This window comes from Carlito syrichta, unplaced genomic scaffold (assembly GCF_000164805.1).
Source record: "Carlito syrichta isolate Samal-C Ts95f unplaced genomic scaffold, Tarsius_syrichta-2.0.1 Scaffold305642, whole genome shotgun sequence".
Taxonomy (NCBI): domain Eukaryota; kingdom Metazoa; phylum Chordata; class Mammalia; order Primates; family Tarsiidae; genus Carlito; species Carlito syrichta.
The window spans coordinates 139,864-160,654 of record NW_007249738.1 but is presented as its reverse complement, the minus strand read 5'-3'; the positions used below and the strand labels follow the sequence as shown (position 1 = coordinate 160,654).

General features: G+C 34.1%; 1 protein-coding gene across 1 annotated transcript in view; it reads right to left on the bottom strand.

Moving 5' to 3' along the window:
• The window catches only part of LRRK2 (leucine rich repeat kinase 2), a 150,490-nt gene that overhangs the window by 114,156 nt on the left and 15,543 nt on the right, over window positions 1-20,791 (bottom strand). Inside the window, exons 5-13 of the mRNA XM_008061931.2 lie at window positions 19,704-19,838; window positions 16,901-17,035; window positions 14,198-14,329; window positions 8,515-8,634; window positions 7,891-8,033; window positions 7,720-7,799; window positions 6,254-6,360; window positions 4,161-4,290; window positions 1,044-1,168 (exon numbers count right to left, since the gene is read on the bottom strand). Of these exons, the coding sequence (XP_008060122.1) occupies window positions 1,044-1,168; window positions 4,161-4,290; window positions 6,254-6,360; window positions 7,720-7,799; window positions 7,891-8,033; window positions 8,515-8,634; window positions 14,198-14,329; window positions 16,901-17,035; window positions 19,704-19,838 (1,107 nt within the window). The remainder of the gene's footprint in view (window positions 1-1,043; window positions 1,169-4,160; window positions 4,291-6,253; window positions 6,361-7,719; window positions 7,800-7,890; window positions 8,034-8,514; window positions 8,635-14,197; window positions 14,330-16,900; window positions 17,036-19,703; window positions 19,839-20,791) is intronic.

Genomic DNA, 20,791 nt, shown 5'->3' with positions numbered 1-20,791 from the left:
AGTTAGGTATAACACTACAATCTTTAAACACCCTTAATACATTTGCATTGACTTCTGTTTGAAAAGCACAAATTGCTTTCACTGTATTCAGGATCCTTCTTTATGTCTCAGCCTATCCTCCCACACTCATCGCCGAAGCACTCAGCTCCTTATTCTTCACTCACCCCAGATCACATGCACTGTCCTCTGCTGCTTGAAATGTCCCCCGGGGTCTTTCTACCCAGCCAGCTCTATTCACCCTTCCACTCAAATACCACAATCACTGGTCTCCTCCTTTGAACACATTATCGGTGCCTCAGTTCTCACAGCCTTTTATAAGTGCATCTATAATGGCCCCTTCACACTGTCTTTTAATGAACTGTTGACGTGTCCATTTACTGCTAAGCTCCTATAACATTGCAGCTGTGCTTTTTTTTCCCATTCATCTTTCAAACCTTAATATCATCACAGTGTTTAGAGGCACTTAATAAATATGTGCTGAATGAATGGAGACATAGGTGTTTAAAATGGGCTTTGGAGGCCAAATAAGGTGACAACAGACATAAGAAGGAAGAAAGGGGAGGGAATGGAGGGTGGCAGTCATTAATGTGTATGAGCTACATGGTTATACTGGAGAAATATTAATTTAACCACAAAGTTAAAAAAAGAATTGAAATGAAACAAGAGAAGAGGTGGGAAAATTAGTTAACTAATATTGTAGATCAGACAAGGAAAAAAGTTTGAGCCCAGGTGATAACAACAGAAATAAAAAAGCATTATCAGAGATAAGCACCTTCCTTAAAGAGAAAATATCCACACTTTACATTGCAGTTATTTACATTGCAGTAAATAAATTATTGAATTTTCTTATTAAGTTTTCTTGTAAATTAATCTGACTTCTGCATCGTTACTTGACTTTTATTTTGAGTTTTGGCTGCAATCATCAGATTTGCATTTAGTTGACAGAAACTATTCTTTAATGTTTGCCTAAAAGTTGAGATTTCATGAGAAGTCAAAAATTCATTTAAATTTCCATCTCTTTCCCAATCAATTATGTAACTTACCTGGTACTAAAAAATGTAAAATAGCTCGAAGTGCCTCTAGCTGCACTGATAACGATGTCTCATGACTTTTCATGACTGCTGTTATTTTGGGGACCACTGCTGCCACTGTATCCAGGGAAGTATTACTAAGGATTAAAATTGACATGCTTATTAAAAGAGCAATCTGATTCAATGATGCAAACATCAAACTGAAACAGGTACAGGAAACAGAACCAATATATTTTATCAGGAAAGGATATTTAAAAACACATTTGAATATAGTATAAGCATGCATAATTTTGATTATCGTTTAATTACACTTTGAACTCAAGAAGTATAATACATAAGGTGGTAGTCACTTTATTTAGTTTCATAAAATAACAACTTTCTTCTGATCTATGCATGGGTCATTGGTAACAACTCCAAAAGGTAAGTGTTATTATCCTCATTTTCCAGATGAAGAACTTAGGTAGATAGAACCTACATATCAAAATCCTATCACTAGGAAGTGACATAGCCAAAGCTGGTATCCACAATTGTCTGACCCAAGGCAAGAGCTCTTTACATCATACAAACCTGCCTCGTCCAGATTAATACTATCGGACTTATATGGTATTCCTAATTATTTTTAGTTTGTATTGAAGTGTTCAATTTTCTAAAGTATTTAAAGTATTATTTCATTCACACATAGGCAACTGGCACGGAACTAGATTTCAGTAAATACTATGAACTTTAATACAGGCAGTCCTTGCTTTTCATGGTGTCAAGTTAGCCAAAACATGTATATATAAAAACCATGTTCTCGCTTTGCAAAGTTCTGTGGGCATTGACATGTATCCCTTTTTTTTATCTTAAAGTCCCAGTTTAAAAACATTCATTCTTTGGAACCCCCCCCCCACCACTACCTTTGGAAACCCCAACTAAGTTCACCCTGGTCCTCTCTCTGTGGCTTTTACATATCACAGCCATTACACTAGCACACTGTATGGTAATGATCAATTTACATACCAGTCTCTCAAGCTAACAGTGAGCTCTGTAGGGGCAGACATGTTGTCATAGTTAACTTGGAATCCCTAGGACTGGAACTATATACAGTTTACATATAAGGAAACAGACAGAAACATTAAATGACTTGTCTAGAATCTATAGAATTCTAAACTGTAATTTATTCCACTATGTTTCGTCTATTTGTATTGTTTTTTCTTTTCTTTTTTTTTTTTTTTTTTGAGTCAAGGGTCTCACTCTGTTGCCCAGGCTAGAGTACAGTGGCACGATCAAGGCTCACTGCAACCTCAACCTCCCAGGCTTAGACAATCCTTCTGTCTCATCCTCCCAAGTAACTGGTATTATAGGCACATGCCAACATGCCTGGCTATTCTTTTTTAATTATTGTAGAGACAAGGTCTTGCTGTGGTGCCCAGGCTGGTCCCAAACTCCTGGGCTCAAGCAATTCTCTCACTTCTGTCCCCCAAAGTGCTAGGATTACAGGCATGAACCACCATGCCTGGCCTCATTTGTAAATATTTGCACACTTGTGATACCATTAAAATAAACATTTAAGATATGCTTTCTATTTAAGTGTTCAAAGCAGCACTTAAATAAGAGAAATACAATGTAGAGATATGACATATATAAACATAAATAGATTAGCTGGAGTGATGTTAACAACAGTGTAACCCCTTCCTTACAAGTCTATAAATGTGCTACATATAGTTTGTCAGGCTATATGCACTTCATTTCTTCCACTTTGAATAACTATATAATAACAGTAGCTATGATTTATTGAGTGCTTAAAATGTACCAGGCATTATGCTAATCCCTTTATAAAATTAATTTATTTAATCCTTACATTATAAACTTACAACTTTCAAGGTTGGTATTATTGTCCCTCTTTAACGATGACAAATCTGAGGTTTAAAGATAATATTGTTGATTCAAATTAGTAGTAAACAATATTATCTCTAAACCTCAGGTTTGTCATCAGTAAAGAGATGAGTGAATTGCCTGAGCCCGCGGGCTCGAGACCCGCCTGGGCAACTTGGCGAGACCTCATCTCTACAATAAATCAAAAATTAGCCGGGTGTGGTAGCGCGAGCCTGTAATTCCGGCTACTCGGAAGGCTGAGGTGGAAGGATCGCCGGAGCCCAGCAGGTGGAGGCTGCGGTGGCCGGAAGCAGCCACTGCACTCCAGTCTGGGCGACAGAGTGAGACTCCAACTCAAAAAAAAAAAAAAATTAGTAGTACAGCAGAAACAAAATTAGTTTTTAGTGCAACTCCTGTGTCATTTATTTATTTATTTGTATAGCCTCTTTTTGTTTGAAATGTGCTCAGACAATGCCAAAGTTACCTCATAATTTTTGACATAATAAAATGCAAAAAAGGCATCTTCTGCATATAATTTTTGTGTTTTAAACAACTCTCTGCCACCCCCTTCCCCATCCACACCCAGATAAAAAGGATCTGGTCTCCGTCATGCCACTAACCAGCTATGTATCCTAACATCTCTGCACTTAGACTAGTGACTAAAAGTTTCCCTAGCTAAGGATTGAGAGCAGGAAAATAAGACAAAGATAATTCAAATGAAGAGATAATAAATAATCTATTCATTGTGAAAGAGCAGCAGTTAAAAGTCATATCTTGATTATATCTTTTTGTAGTTTCCACACTTACATAATAATTAGAAAAACTGTTGGCAGTAGCTAGGGGAAGGGGGAGCACACAACATCACTAAGGGTACCTGACCCTAAACCGGGGAAGAGAGGACCAGTTGGAGGCCCAAACTTCACCTGCACATAAACTACGTATGTACCTAATCCAAACTTGTACCCCACAACTTTATAATAAAAAAAGAAAAACTGTTGAATGCTATGTGATATACAATTACCATTTCCCAAAACATAGTCAACACCAAGTACCAGGCACAAAAGCAGACCTTTGACATATTTCTACAATCTTTGCTATTCCTTTCAGTGTTCAGATAAAATAAGACTGCAATAATCAATATAAGATTGCATTGCAAGATGTTTCAATTATCAAGTGCCTTATGTTTTTTTTGTAATTCTTAGAAATATGCTTGAAATATTGATATTCTACCTGCTCTAATATGATACATTCAGTATGTTCATGAAACTATATTACCTTCCTTCAAAAAGATGACTCAGCATTTTACAGCCACTTTCAGCCACTTCAGGAGAATGTATATGCTTCTGCATTAACTCCAAGACATTCAGGTATATTCCTTTTGACAGCAGGATCTTTCTGAAATTCACTACAAGAATTTTTTAATGTTATTTGTAGAAATGAAAACATGTGTTCGTAATTTCGTAATAAGATATGGAATATAAAGATAGTTCAAATTCATAAAAAAGCATATATCAGAACATACATGTTTATGTGATAGATGAAAAGTGTTAAGGGAGTGGACTTCTGGCACATAGTGGAAGTTCAATAAATATTAATTAATTAAACGGGGAAAATGTCACTTAATGGGGAAAATGTCACACAAGATGTTTGAAACCTTGAGCTACCAATCCAGTGATATTTGTAAAAAAAAAAAAACGACAACAAAAACTATACACAGGCCTGCACACTCAATGCTCCCAAGTGTCTGTTAATAAGAAACAGCTCAAGGAGATTGGTGAATGAACTGCTCAAGTTCTTCATATTTCACTAAGGCAGAACTCCAAGGACAATACAAAGGCATCTGAGGACAATTTACCTGGCAGATGGCCAAGAACCATGAGTAAGAACTGGAAAGACCAGAGAACTGATTCTGAGCAAAGACAACAAAGTTGACTCTGAATGTAACCAGTCCTCATACACCAAAATAAGAAACAGTCCAAACTTCACAAAATCATGGTTGTTTGGTTTGCATATCAAAGGAGATTTCCAGTTGGTTAAGAATTACAGCACCAACACAGTGTTGTTCATACACAGTAAAAGTTTACCTTTCCTGTAAGGTGCCCTGACAGAACCAGCAAGGTCCAGTCCTCATTTTCAGGAGTGAAATCCCTATCCAGGACTTTAACTACACGGTTGAATATGGAAGATTCGAGAATAGCAACTCCCTTTCCTACTTCTGCTACTCTGAATCATTATCCTCAGGAACAACCTCTGTCACTCAGTGTCCTTGCCACTTGTCCTTGCCAAGGCTTTTTTTAAAGTACCATGAGAGAGATGGGGTGAGAAAGGAAGAAGAAGAGGAAGAGGTTATTCTCCTCCTGATTTGACTGAAATAACAGTACAAAGGAACATGCATGAGGTGGTTTCTTTATTTCTTTTACTCTCCCCAGGTTCTCCTCTCAAAGCTGGTGCTTACACTGTCTTTGTCTCAGACTTTCAGTGTTTTTCTCCATTTTTCACCCTCTAAAAATATCCTGCCAAGTCCCAATGCTCATACGATGAGTTTTCGCCCAAGGTTTTCTGGCAGTATTTCCTGTTCATGGGGCGAGAATTTAAGCAGCCTGAACCATAGTCTTAAACCTCAAGAGTTCTTCTAAAGGTCATGAGCTACTTTTCTCTTTCTAATTATGCAAAGCCATAAGACTTACAAAAGTTACATGTGGACAACCATCTTTAAATATATATATATATTAGACCCGGAACACACATATATATGGCATAAAATTATACAATGGACAATTTTACCAGATTTTAAAATGAAGAATATTTTTTCACTCAGTTGAATTTCTATAAAGTTTTCCTAAGAAAATAGCAAGATCGGTGTATAAAGAAAAATGGAAGGGAAAATTAACCATTTAGGGTTTATTACAGGTTTTAAGATAATTCCACTAGGCACAAGCTAAATATCCATCAACAAAATATTGGTTTATAAAATAAGATACTGGCAAACATTGGAAAACTACACAGCTATTGAAAATTAAAATGTGAGAGTACACATTTATCAACATGAAAGAGAAAATATAAAATTTGGTTGTAAAATAGTATAAGATAATCCCACTTCTAAAAAAAAAAAGAGTAAATACATAGAAGTCCAGAAGAATATAAATAAAAATGTTTATTGTATTCTTCATCCTTTTACCAATATATTCATCTAGTCATATGTCAGGTATATATCTCTGCATATTTGAATTTTTCATACTATATAGCTTTTATAATAAAAACACAAAATGTGTCTTTTTATTTACCATATTTATAAATATCATAAATACCATATTAATAATTATCATACTATATTATAAATAACATATACATTTAAATGCACTGCTTACCATTTTGTTCTAAGAGAGTTGACAAGGCATTTGCAGATGACTGAAAAACGTCTTTTGATGAAGAATGCATCAGCATGGAGAGCATCACTTCCCTATGAGCTGGGAACCTTTCAAAAATTCAACCACAATATTAAAATAAATCTTTTTAATAATTAGCTCAAATTCCCAATTACCATTATACAGTATCTCTAATAACAAAAAGGGCATGTAAATAAATAATATTTTATTCCACTTTCACTTAGAAAAGTGAAATAAGTTATACAGTTTTATATTTAAAAGTTAAATTCAAATCCATTAAACACTAATAAATTAGTATTAGTATTTCTCTGTTTCTTCAAAAGCTAATAAGCAGTAGAGAGAAAAAAGACTCAACAGATATATAAAAGGGGTACTGAGAAAAAAGTAAAGAAGGAAAAGAAGATAATGAAACAAGAAAGGAAAAATAAAAACTTATAAAGAAGCAAATTGAGTTTTAAAGATGTCCAACATAAATATATTTTCTTTCTTTAATAATATATTCATTTTAAAGATCTCCTATGAATAGTAAGGAGTAAGTGACCTATTAACTAAAATTTATAAACTGCAACATGAATCTCCCTTACCCTAACCTTTTTTAAAAATTGCTCAAAGTGGGATTATTAGGATATTGGTTTAGCATCATTTTCAAAAGAATTACGGCTTCTTTTCATAAAGAAAATCTCACTGATTCCCTTCTTATCAGCACTAGACCATTATATAAATAGGCTGTCAGGACTTAGAGCGTTACTATTTAAGTTTCCAAAATAAGTAATTCAAATTTTAAAATCCAGAGCTACCCAGAGCAAACAACACAGGTATAAAATGTTACTATAGAACACAAAGGCTCATGAATGTGAAACAAATCTGATATACACAAAACGTAATACAATTTGTGTCTTTTGAAGAGGATATTTGTCTTATGATGTTTGAATGGCACTCCTACTAAAAGCCTCCTCAAGAGAAGACAGCTTCAAATAACTGTCTCAAGAGAAGACAGGTCAACACTGTCACATCAGATGAGAACTCAACATAGGAGACTTTCTAGAAAATCTTAATTCCTGATATTGACAACCTACTGGCTAGTCATCACAGTAGAAAAGGTCACAGATGATGCTGCAATTTCTGTCACCTGAGTTGAATTGACATGGCACTTTTAAAGGATCATCCAGAAAACTAAAAGATTCTTTTTCCATAATTTACAAACTACCAAATGACTCTTGATTCAAAATCTCTCAGTAACAACTCTCAAACATACTACTGTTTTTAACCATTGAAATCAATGAGATCAAAATACTATGTACCCACTACCACTATTTTGTAGCAACACTTAAAACATAAATACCTATTATCAAAAATATTTCTAATAAAAGTTATGGTTAAAGTATTTTATATGTATTGACTTAATATATAACTAAAATTTTCTATCATATAAAATCAAAACTACTAACTGGTCATCTTCATCTCCAATCTTCTTGTGTAAACTGTTTTGATACATAAGGAGATTATTTAGTGCCCAGCATGCGGCCTCCTGGATTAAGAGAGAGAAAAAAGAAACCTGTCAAACATAAATTATTGAATAACATCCTTCTGAATAGCTCTGGTATTTATGAGAGTCTAACCTGTACATGCTTGTTCTTTCTGTGCCACGTTAATGCTTTGTAACAGGCTTCCAGCCAAAACAATTTATCTTCTTCCTCCTCATCATCATTCTCCTGATTCTCACTCTTTTCCTCTAAGTCTTGGTTTAAGAAAATGGTCTCAGCTTAAAAGAGATTTAAAGATTAATATAATTTACTTGCAGTTTGAATGACCAACCATAAGTTCATATTTTTAAATGTTATCAACAGAATGAGGTATTCTAAAGTAGCAACCTTGGTTAATTATAAAGACAATTTTTAGTATGTTACATATTTCATAATACTACCATCCCATCCAGATAAATGATAAAATGTGGAAAAGGGTACCAAATAAACCTAACAGACTAGAGGAGGATTATTTGAAAAGATTAGCTGCTTAATGACAAGCTAAACCAAGGACGTAAAACTAAACTCTGTATTAACTGAGATGTGTAAATTTGTCACAATGGTTAGTTCCCTTGAAAGTATCCTCTACTGGAAAACAAATTACATTAGAATAGAAAAGACACTTAATGCTTCCTTCTCTATGTATGATCCCCTTGTTATAATGGGAATATTTGACATCAAATGCACCCATAAGAATTTCCTTTTAGTAAAGTTACTTACTGAGGAGCGCTAAACAGCTGAGTGCTGAGATTTGTAATGCTGCATTCTCTGGATACTGCTTCACAGCTTTCACCACAAACTCATGTACCTCATTTAATACCAGGATATTAAAAAAATTCCCTAAAAGTTAAGTGCAAGATTAGCTGGATTCTCATCCATGGAACTTAAATGACTTTTAAACATACAACAGTATTTAAATCAATAATTTTGAATAGTGATGAATATTTCAATGGCATTAAAACATACACTTACTTTAGTTAAAATAGCTTAATATGATTGAATAAAGTTTTGAAATTTTATTTTATGCTGTCATTTAGTTATCTTACTTGGACAATGGACTAAGCGAGAAAAATAATGATACAAGTTTGGATTTGGGGTTGTATTAATTTTATCATATTTGATTCCTTCTCATCATTGTCATATAAAAATGAGAAGTCTGTTTAGACATGGCACTACAATATTCATCATACAAAGTAATTTTTCTGCCCTCTAAAAGATGGAAATCTTAAATCTATCTTTCAGAAGATCTAGCATTAAATCCTTTTGCTGAAACTCCCTTCTTTCAGTTAAAGAAATACTGCTTAGAAAACTCATGGGCATACTTATCACTATTTGATCTTATATATGAGGATTTTAGAAAAAAATTAAGAGATTATTGAACTCCAGTTCACTCCAGGGAGATGTCCCATACCTTTTTACACCCACTGCTCTGAGAATTAATACAATATCCCCAAAACTAAGCCCTTATGAGGACAGAATTTTTAAGTGATATTCCAGAAGTGTATGCCTCCTTCCATTTAGCTTATTCGTAACTCACTAAGTCACCAAATGTCTTTGTAAAAGTAAGAATGAAACTCCTATTTATCTATAAGTGTACTTAAATAATCCCTGAGACACAAAGCCAGAAAAAGAAAAGATCTCATATCAGAAACAGTCTAAAAGCTTAAACTAAAGGTCTGTCCAATAGCCTCAAAATCAAAAGTAGATTAACCAGTTATCTCTCTCCTTTTTCAACACCACCCTGTTCTTGCCTCTTACACATTCAACGACCAAGCACACATTTTCCCCAGCTCCCAGTGATTGCAAGTCTTGGAGAGTCATTTCAAAAAATCTACAATAAATCAAAAAATCAGCCGGGCATGGTAGCGCATGCCTGTAATTCCGACTACTTGGAAGGCTGAGGTGGAAGGAGCGCCGGAGCCCAGCAGGTTGAGGCTGCGGTGGCCGGGAGCGGCCACTGCACTCCAGTCTGGGCGACAGAGTGAGACTCCAACTCAAAAAAAAAAAAAAAAATGACTCTTCTACTTTTACTAGCTTGTCTAAATTCGGGTTGTCTGCATTGCCCTCCTTCCCCTAATGTTATTCCCACACAACTGCTTTCCCTCTAAGTCTTGATTTAAGAAAACGGTCTCAACTTGAAAGATGACCAACTGTGTGGCTCTAGGCAAAGACCAGGAAGATTGGCCTTATGTTCAGATAACTCGTGTAAAAATACACAGTAAGTTTTACAAAATCCTTAAATGCATTAAGCCCATCATTAGATTAAGCAATTTGTCAAAATGCTAAATATTTATTTATTGACTTTGGGTTATAAATTTAATTATGTTTAAAATCAAAATTCAGTTAAAAATTTTATTCAGCTTATTTTGAAACAATAACAGTGACAATAAACTCTCTAGTCAATGAATGAAACAGATAATAATCTGTCAGAGATAAATTAGAGGAAAAAAAGGATCCTTGACTAAAGAACAATTTTATGGCTTTATTTTCAAAACCCATTACAGAAAAATACAAAAATTACATATGACATAATAGTTTCCATGGTTTATTTAATTTCAATAGTGTAATATCAAACACCTTTAATGTGCCCTTATAGTCAAGTAGCATTTCCCTAATCACAAATACAAAACCACTTCCCCTGGCTCATTTCAATGGATTAAGGTGAAACACATTTTTAATGTAACTTTTGCAGGTTTTAACATGACTAGGGTACGTTGTGAAGCATAAAACAATTATACATTAATGTGCTGCTCTAATCTCTAATAATAATAAATTTCAGAAATCAACTTTGAATAAATTAAATTATTCTCAGATATCAGTTTATACAACTGCATCCTTCTTCACAAAAATATGTCTCACCCGATAGAAAGATAAACTAGTATATGGCTACTAAGTTTTCAGAGGAATACTTTGTTTTGTTTAGGAATGCAGAAGTATGAGTTCTTGGCCTGATTTCACCCCTTACTGACCCATGATCTTGGATAAGACACTGAGACTTGCTGAACCACAGTTCCCCATCTATAAATTTAGAGATAATAACAATATCTCATCTCCCTGGATTGTTTCATGGATCAAAACAATATTTTTATATATATAATGTGTGTGTAAATAGGTATATAGCTATGAATCTACTTTGAAAACTGGAAGAAGCATGAAAATATTAAGGCATTGTATCTCACAATTTTAGTCATATAATAATATTTAGTAAATGCTTATCATGGAAAGAAATAAATCGAAGTTGAGTATGTAAAATAGAATTCAATGTATTAAAAAATTCACTTTAACTGAACCTAGGAAGTTTCCTGATGCTAAAATCAATTTCCAAAGTATACAAGGGATATAGTCATGATTCTAGAAGCACAAACATAAGTTGCTACAGTAAAATCATAAAAATTAGTTTTTTCAAATGACTGATGATTTCTTCCCCCCAAAGTTGTAATGATGAAAGCTAAGAGCCAACTATAATAATCCTAATTTAGCACTAAACATTACTGGAGATCCTTTTGGAGAAAGGACATCAGAATCAATTTCCAACTGTTAACAATCATACCTTATTATTGAACAACCATCCACTTTTTAATGCATTGTTCTGCTCACAAAAAAAATCAAGGAAATCTCCAAGGTGTGTGTATTGTAAGTTAGGGGAGAGTTCCACAGAAAATTGAAACAAGAGCTGAGAACCGAAAGCAAATGGACAAGCCAGAGTAGCCTGTGGGAAAGCAATGGACTCTCTCCAAGGTTGGGTAGCTCAACCTGAGTCTACTACATTAAGTCTAAATCTTAAGAAGAGCCTAAAATGCTCCCAGGCCAGTTCTATTCTCTGGGTCCTGGCAAACATCACTGAAAGAGCATCATTTATTTAGATCCTCAGTATGCTCAGATATTAAGCTCAACCAAAGAGAAATACAAAAGCATGCAAGGAAATAAACCTCCATTACTGACTGGCAGTCAGCATAAAAGCAGTGGGTTTAGACTCCCAAAGAACTTTATATGTTGTTATCAAATACAGGAAAAAAGAGTTATTTATTAATGATTAAATAAATAAAAGAATTTTTTAAAAGATAAAGGGAAGAAAAACACTTAATGATTAAAGAAATAAAATAATTTTTTAAAAGAGAAGGGGAAGAAAAAGCAAGGGCAAGCAAGAAGGAGTCAAAAGTTACCTGGTAGATCCAAGAAGAAAAAGAAAAGACTTAGAAACGTTTGTAAAAATCTAATAAATGACCAAGTTGAATTTATGATAGGAGTGCAAGGTGGCTTAATATTAGAAAACTATAGATGTAATTCTCCATATTATCAAAATGAAAGGAGAAAAAAATGATCTTAATATGTGTTTAAGTATTAGATAAAATTCAATACTTACCTGTAATTATCTTAAAGCCCACATATAAAAATAAACGCAAACAAGAAACAGATAGAAATTTATTAGCAAGATTTAAACAATGTTTTAAAAACCCTTGTAACAAGCATTATTCTGGATGAGGGAATATTAAATGCATTCTTTTTAAATTCAAGAACAAGATAAGGATGTCTATCATCAATGCTTCTACTTTAACACTGTATTAATTCTGGGTCATGCAAGAAGACGAGAAAGTGAAACAAAGGACAGCAGAAGTGAAAAGTAAGAACTTAGACTGTCAAATTATTGACAAATTATATCATTGCTACATAGAAATCCTCAGTGTCTATACAAATAATTATCAGAATTAATGAGTTTAGTAAGGTAGGTAAGATCAAGATGCAAAAAATCATTTGCATTTATTTATGCAAACACACTGCAAAAATATAATTGCAAAAGAGATATAATTTACAACAATAGCTTTTAAAAAATTATCTAGAAATAACTAACAAAGATATGCAAGACCTGTATAGAAGAAATTATAATGGAAAGATGTCATTTCTTAAATTAACCCATAAAGTTTCTATAATTCCAATCAAAATCCCAGTGAAGTTTTCCAAGGAACTAGAAAAGTTAATTCTAAACTTTGTATGGAGTAGTAAAGGCCTCCCCTTAAAAAAAACAGTCAAGATGTGCCCAAAAAAGAAGAATGTATGGTGTCTTGACTTATAAGCTTTTTGGATAGCAGGACTTACAGAACTTTAGTAAAGTGTGATATCAATCCAGAAATGTCAGAGTAACTAATGCAACAGAACAGTAAAAACAGAACAGAGAGAGAGAAAGAGTCAGTGAGTCAGTGTATCACACCAATGGAAAATGGCTGAAACTTAAAACAAATTGTGCTATGATGATAACTAGCTCTTCATATTTACAAAAAGCAGGGGGAGTGGAATTTAATTCCGACTCTACAAAAAAATAGATTACAACACATTAAATGACAAAGGTTTGAAATAAAATCCTGAATGTATTTAATACCTTAGGGAAAGGAAGTATTTCTTAAGCAAGATACATAAAGTAACACACAAAGTAACTAATGATTAAATTTAACTATAATACAAAAGCCATCATAAAGTTGGTGAAAAGACTGGCTACAAACCAAAAAAAAGGTATTTTTAATAAATATAACCAACCATCAAAATATTGTTATTCAGAATCTAGAATCAATTTTTAAAACACAGACCACTCATTCTATGGAAAAATGGATAAAAGACAGATTTAGTATTTCACATGGAAATGGCAAAGACATATTACAACAAAATTCACCCTTATATTTATATAACATGGATGACAGTAGTATGAAACAAGAAAGAATCCAAATATTAATGTATAGGAGAAAGAATAAATAAATTGTGATATATCTACATAATAGAATACCACATACAACCACATTCAAAAATATCTATGCTTCTTATAAACATGGAATTTTTTAAAACTGCAGAAGACAACATACAGCATGATTCCATTCTGATGAAGCAGAAACAAGTACACATTAACATTTTTATTTAGGAATATTTACAAAGGTAGTAAAATATATTTAGAAAGCAAAAGATTTAAAAACACAAAATTCTAGGGCTAACCTCTATAAGAAAGCAGGGCAAAAAGCAGCCCAGGGTAGCTTCACCAGCACTGGGAATATGCTAATATTTAAGTTGGATGGTGAGCTTTTTGTGCTACATTTCACATTTTCTATAAAAGTTATGCCTTTTGTACATGTATTGGCTATTACATAATTATATTTTAAATAGAGCCCCAGCAATTAAAAAAATCTCATCTACAGGATTGCCTTTACAAAAAATAAGCTTAAGACAATACTTCATTTACATTCCACACATCAATTTTCATCTAAGGATGGCAGAACAATTTGTGACTTTATAAGATTTTCATCCAATGTATGTCAATATGATACATATCTGTCAACATGTAATATATATATATAATATACAATTATATCATACAGAATGTATATTATCTTGGATAACAAATTAGTCAAGGATTATAACTTACCTAATGTAAGCCTATGAAGCAAGCAGCAACTCACTTCTTGAATTTTTTCACTAACAGGGAATGCTTTCATGGCTTCTACCACAATATTATAACACCTGACATTGCCACTCATGAGGACTTCAACATTATTGCCTAAATTTAAGAAAATCATGATTATCAATAAGGTGATAATTTTCTCCTTTCAAATATGCATGCAAAGACATCTTTTGTAAACTGTAAGTATATGATGGCATAATGGCTACATTTCCAAATTCAAATATCATGTTCTGTCAAATAGCTATAAAAAATACCAACCGCACTTTGATAATATAATGGGATGTAGGACTCATCTTTAGTATTATGGGAAAGTTGCTTTACTCCTGTTTCTTTTCTTAAAAATGTTAAAGCCAAAAAAAGCGGAGGGGGCTAGAATTTACACTGTTTTTATGTAAGTCAAAAAATGTAATGCCTTGGTCATAAGTTTTCAAATAAATGAGTTTGGGGCCCTGTTTTCTAATAAGGCCCATCCCATTGGATAATGGCTTTTGCACTGTCTATTTTTCCCAAACCAACAGAAGGAAAATGGAGACTATGTCACATAATAGGATAGCTGAAATCAGCTATGATCTAGTTCCTCCAATCCAGAAGAGTTAACTAGTGTAAGAGACAGCAAAATCAAGCTTCCTGAAGGTTCCCAGATAGACAGAAGAAGGAAAGAGGAGAAGTATAATGTTAAAATATATGACTAAGGTACAAACATGGATGAAATAGAGGGGAAGGAAAAAAACCCACCTAGAAAAGCAATGAATCAATAAAGACAGTGAGGTGTGAACCTGTATAGAGGAAACATTTATATATTTATATCTCTGAATAAAATGTTAACTATTTCTTTTTTTAAAAGCCTATTTACAAAACAATTTCTTTTCAACATAGCCAAAACTAACCACTTGTTTTCCCAAAATATATTTTAATGCTTAAATTGTATTTAAAACCATTAAATATAGGAAAACTTTTAGTAATGTCAGGAAACAGCTTCTTAAAGTAATTATCTGTTATGATTCAGAACAATAGCCTTGAAGACTGAAAAGCAAATGGCTTTCAACTAAAATCAGTGTTGAAAACTCTTGATTTCTTAATTTTTAGCTGCTACTTTCTTTGACCTTTCCATTATGAATCAACACATTTTAACTGGAGTTATGTCAGATGTGGGTGGAAAAAAATGAACTCTGAAAATAGTCAGCCCAAAATAAATAAATAAATGAGTAAATATAGCCAAGGAAAAGTGCAGTGAAAAATCTATGCAGTTGGTTGGCAGTGATGACTCAGATAAAAGTAAAAGCAAGAACTTTATTATTGTTCAGTCCCACCCACTTTCAAATTTTTAATTTCCTGTGGATAAGAAAACATTGTGATTTTATAAACACCCCCCCCCCCAAAAAAAGGCATTTTTTCACAAGGGCATTGGGTTTTTACCCTGTCTACACTGAAGTCTCACATCTTCACATTGCCATACTGATTTCCATATCTGAAACCATATAGGCATATTATATATGGTACATGACATACACATAAGATACATATTGTGTAATGATGCTGTCAATTATTTTTTATAACAGTTATTGCACACCAGGTACTATTCTACATTATTTAACTCACTTAATTGTAATAACTTCACAAGTGTGAGAATGAAACTATTATTAGATAAATGCATGTGTATATCCTGCACAAAGGCATACTGTAATACAAAAAATACAAAATTTTGTCTACAAAACAAAACAGACTGAGGTATTATTTTAGCCCACAGTATTCATTGGTAGCATATAATCAAATCAATTTCTTCTGATATGTACTTTTCTGTTGAAAAAAAAAAGTGGCTACATTTCAAAGCATCATTAAAATGCTAATTAAGAATCACTATAGGGGCCAGGAGCCCTGGTTCAGTGGTTCAGGCCTGTCATCATGGCATTTGCGGAGGCAGAGGCTAAAGGATCGCTTGAGGCCAGAGTTCAAGGCCAAACTGGGTAACACAGTGAGACCCTGTCTCTAAAAAAAAAATAATAAAAAACACATACGCAATCAAGGTCCTTCATGATTCATGATCTCTACTCCATGTTCATGTCTCCAGCTTCATCCACTGCCTCTTATCAAGCCCTTCCCTTCCTCCAGCAATGAAACATAGGCAGATATTCGGGGTGTGCATGTACATAGTCACACATGCATGCACACTCATAAACCCACAGTTTACCGAGAGCCTTATATCTTCTTGAATGCACTGTGCTCTGTCTTGCTCCAACATCTTGCACTAGCAATGCCCACTGCCTGGACACTTTGCTGCATTCCCACCTCACCTCACCTCACAACTCCCCACATACAAAGCCCTCCTCGACATTCAAAGCTGGGTTTGTTCTCCTAATCTAGGCACCTCTGCCATCATTTGCCTTCTAGTACCTCGTAATCACCTCTGTACTTCTCTGTATCCTCCATTGTAATATACGCTCTGAAAAGGCAAGGAACACATTGATATTTTCCACTATTGTTTCCTCAGCACCAAGCCCAGAGCCAGCTGCAGTATAGTCGCAAGAAGTAAAAATTCATTAAACGAATGAATGCATTTAGCACCCACAAGTTTCTAAATAATAAAAATGGTGTTAAAGTTCACTTAGAAAGGCGATCCATTGCAATTATTCACATATAAAATAGAAATCACGCATATAGGCTACTTACAAGGAATTGCTAGGGAGTGTAAACAGTGCAGTACGTGAAGCACAATGTCCTCTTCATCTTTAAAATGTTTTAATGCACTTAGCAATATCATATAGTCTTTGTTCTCAACAAATTCAATCAGTTGCTCCTCTGAAACTAAAAATTGAAAGAAATACTGAATAAGCTTAAAGATGATATAAAAGTTTAGCTATTCAAAAAATATGTTCATGATAGTTGTATAAGAAACATCAACTATAGCATATTTCAGTGCAAACATTTTCTGTAAAAACAGCCCTTCCTAAGAATTTTATAGTGGGAAAACAAGCCCTTGAAATTAAAATAATTTTGCTTTGACCTGTATTTGCTATTCTATGCTTTGAAATATAAAAATGTTAGTCGCCAATTCTCTCAGAGAACCAAAATTATTTACAGTTTTTACTTGGGAACTTCTAGAGAAAAATGACCTGTGACTAATAAAGATGGCCTACTGGAAGTGCACATGTTATAATACTTAAAAGGGAGGCATTAAGGGTAAAATCTTGAAAGGCAGTTCAGCTATATATGTCAGTTCAAGAGTTGTGGATTGAGCAAATGGCAAGTAATTAGACTTTGAAATACTCTGTCTTAATGGTTTTTCCATCAGAGAGCAAAATTGTCACCATTCATTTTATAATTAAAGTATTTTTATGAAGCAAATAAGTTCTATTTGGAGTTATTTTATTGAATAAGAACCTCAGAAATATATATAAAAATCTGAGTTTATCAAGCCTAAGAATGGCATCACCAGCAAAACTATTAGAAAATACAGCACTCTCTGTGATCAATATTAACTTTTATTTTCAATTTTATGCCTATGTGTCCCTATAATATAAAGTGAAATTGGTTAAGTTCTTCCAACATATGAGGAACATTGTAGAACTTTCTCACTTTATGGAGTATTTTTCACAGTATATTTTCAAATTTTGAAAATTAACTTTATATTTGCCCTTAGTCCTAGAGAACTTGACACTCCTGGACAACTCAGAAATTTTTTTACTCTACATTTATAATCATGACACTTGCGGCTCTGGTAATCTTTCTTTTTAACATTCCCTAGTCCATCTCCATGAGTTCTAGATGAATTCAACAATGAGAAAGTGATGTTAGCCCTCCTTCCATGAATAAGAATGTTCCCATAAACTGCACCACAGAAGATTACAGATCCTGTTAGAGAATAGAAATCAAACTTTTTTCTGCCTAATTCTTATCAAAAGCTTAGTTTGGTTGAGTGCAGTGGCTCAAGCATGTAATCCCAGAACTTTGGGAGGCCAAGGCAGGAGGATTGCTCAAGACCAGGAGTTTGAAACAAGCCAAGGCTACATAGCAAGATCTCATCTTGACAAAAAAAAAAAAAAAAAAAAATTAGCTGGATGTGGTGATGGAAACCAGTAGTCCCAGCTACTGAGGAGGCTGGAGTGGAAGGATTGTCTAAGCCCAGGAGATCAAGGTTGCAGTAAACTGTGGCCAAGCCACTGCACTCCAGCATGGGCAACACAGTGAGACCCCAACTCGAAAGGAAGGAAAAAAGGGAGGGAGGGAGGGAGGAAGAGAGGGAGGGAGGGAAAGAAAGCTTAGTTACAAGACAGAACATTTATAGAAGACAGCCCAAAAGACATGTTCTTCCATTCCTCTCTCAAACTATCATCTCCACTGTGTCTGATCACCAAAGAGCTGACTCTTACCAGAATCACTTTCACTGAAATACATTTTGTACTTCTTGCAAAATGTGTGTACTTTATCTTCTCATCCAGGGAAACCCAGGGAAGATTTTTCTCAAGTCTCCCATGAGACAATGCCTTCACCTGAGTAAGTGTTTTACTCTCATCTTGAGAAACTTTGTAACAAGTGATGTTTACTTCTTTTCTATGCCAGTTAGGAAGCAAAGAGCCAAATTTCTGGCCCATCCCCTTGTAAATATGCAAGACTTTAAGTAAATAGTAAACTTAACCTAGCTTCTTATTGTTTTCCCTTCACTCATTTTCTCAGCCATTTTTTTCTCTTATGTATTATAATTATCTATCTGCTGTTGAAAGTCCTTCCAGAATAAGACAGGGAATTAAACAGTACCAGGTAACCTGTACATTCATGGAACTGCCAGAAATTAAACTGACAAACTGATACTGATTCAGACCCAAATAAATCATCCTCATCCTAAACCCCTACCACAGCTGGTTTGCATAGTGATGCGAAAAGAACTCTCAAAAAATGATCATTGAACTACACTGGAACTAGCTATGTGCCCTCAGGCAGGTTGCTCACTCCGACCCATTTTCTCATCAAACCAGTGGAAAGACTAAACAAAGGTTCTGACCACTTGAAAGTTACATGATAATCTCTGTTGTCAATCTCTATGAAATGTATATCAGTCTTTCTCCTAAGGGACACTTTGTGAACCTCTTGGTCCTTTATGCAATTTCTAGTCTCTGGTGATGACTCAACATCATAAACCCAAATGTAACCTCTGCTTAGCTTCACAGTTTTCTTTTTTCTTTCGTAACACCCACACATCCAGTTTTCAAAGTAAACCTTTTCCCTTGTTAAGCAATAGAAGAAAGTCAACTCCAGTTGCATGGTTTATAACTCATGAATGAAATTCACTCCATAAAACCAAGGAATTATTGTTGAATTAACCCCATTACTTACCTTTGACAGACAACTCCCACTTCTTCATAAATTGTACGATTTTAGACACTTTCTTTTTAATTATAAATATTCTACTCTTCCCATTATAAGCCTTTTTTTCTTACTTATAATTCAAAATAAAGAATCTGACATTTTTAATTACCTCTCTCAAACAGCACATGTAAAGCTTTGCATCCAAGTTTCTGAACTTCGTCATTGGCTGAAAATGTGTGCATGGCATCGAAAATTAACAAGAAAATATCACTTTCTTCATCCAATATCAGCAAAGTGATTTTACCTATTTTGAAGAGAATAATATGCACTACATAAATAGCTACTTTAACATATAATGTGTTATTTTATTACATGAGGACTATGAATGGTTTGTAGACTTCTTTTTGGTAAATCACTTGCTTGCCCCAGATGTTAGACCTATCAGTTTCTAGGCTCTTTCTAAATGAGGTAAATTCGCAATTCACTTTCTTATCATTTTATAATTCCCAGTCAATATTTCTAGCCTAGACCTCTCACTTTAATCTCCTGAAATATATTTCTACCTATCTCAGATAACGCCACCTGAATGTTCCTTGGGTACCTCAAACCTAGCCTACACCAAGTTCCCTATCTTCACCATTGATACCGTCATCCAATAGCTACACAAGAGAGAAACTCTAGAGTCCCCTTCCTTCTTCCACCCTCTCTCTCTCTCTTCTCATTCTTCATCCAAACAATGATCAACTCATTACCAAGTCCTTCAAGTTTATTTCCTTAGTATCTCAAAAACTTTGAACAAGGCCCATTCATTCCTATTGTGTTCTGGACCTTATCATCTCTCACCTAGAATGCAAGAACAATTACTTTATTGTTCTACTGGCCCAAATCTCTATCCAACTAGTTTATTTCCTGCACTATATTTCTAAAACACAAATATAATCTTATAAATCGTTTGCTGAACTCTTCTAAAGTCTTCTCATACTCCACAGTATACCAACCAAGACCCTTCACAAAACTGACTACAAAACATGTATCTCATAGTCCCCATGTCCTTCCGCACCTTGTATCAATTCCAAATATGTTAAACTTTTTGTTCCTCACTAAACATTTTCTTTGATATTCCTTTGTACTTGCATAGCCACATGGTATACTCTGTCTTTTTCTATACCAATCATATTCCTATCAGAATTCAAAGAATATGCTGGGCGTGGTGGCTCACGCCTGTGATTCATGTGTTTTAGGATACTAAGGTGGGAG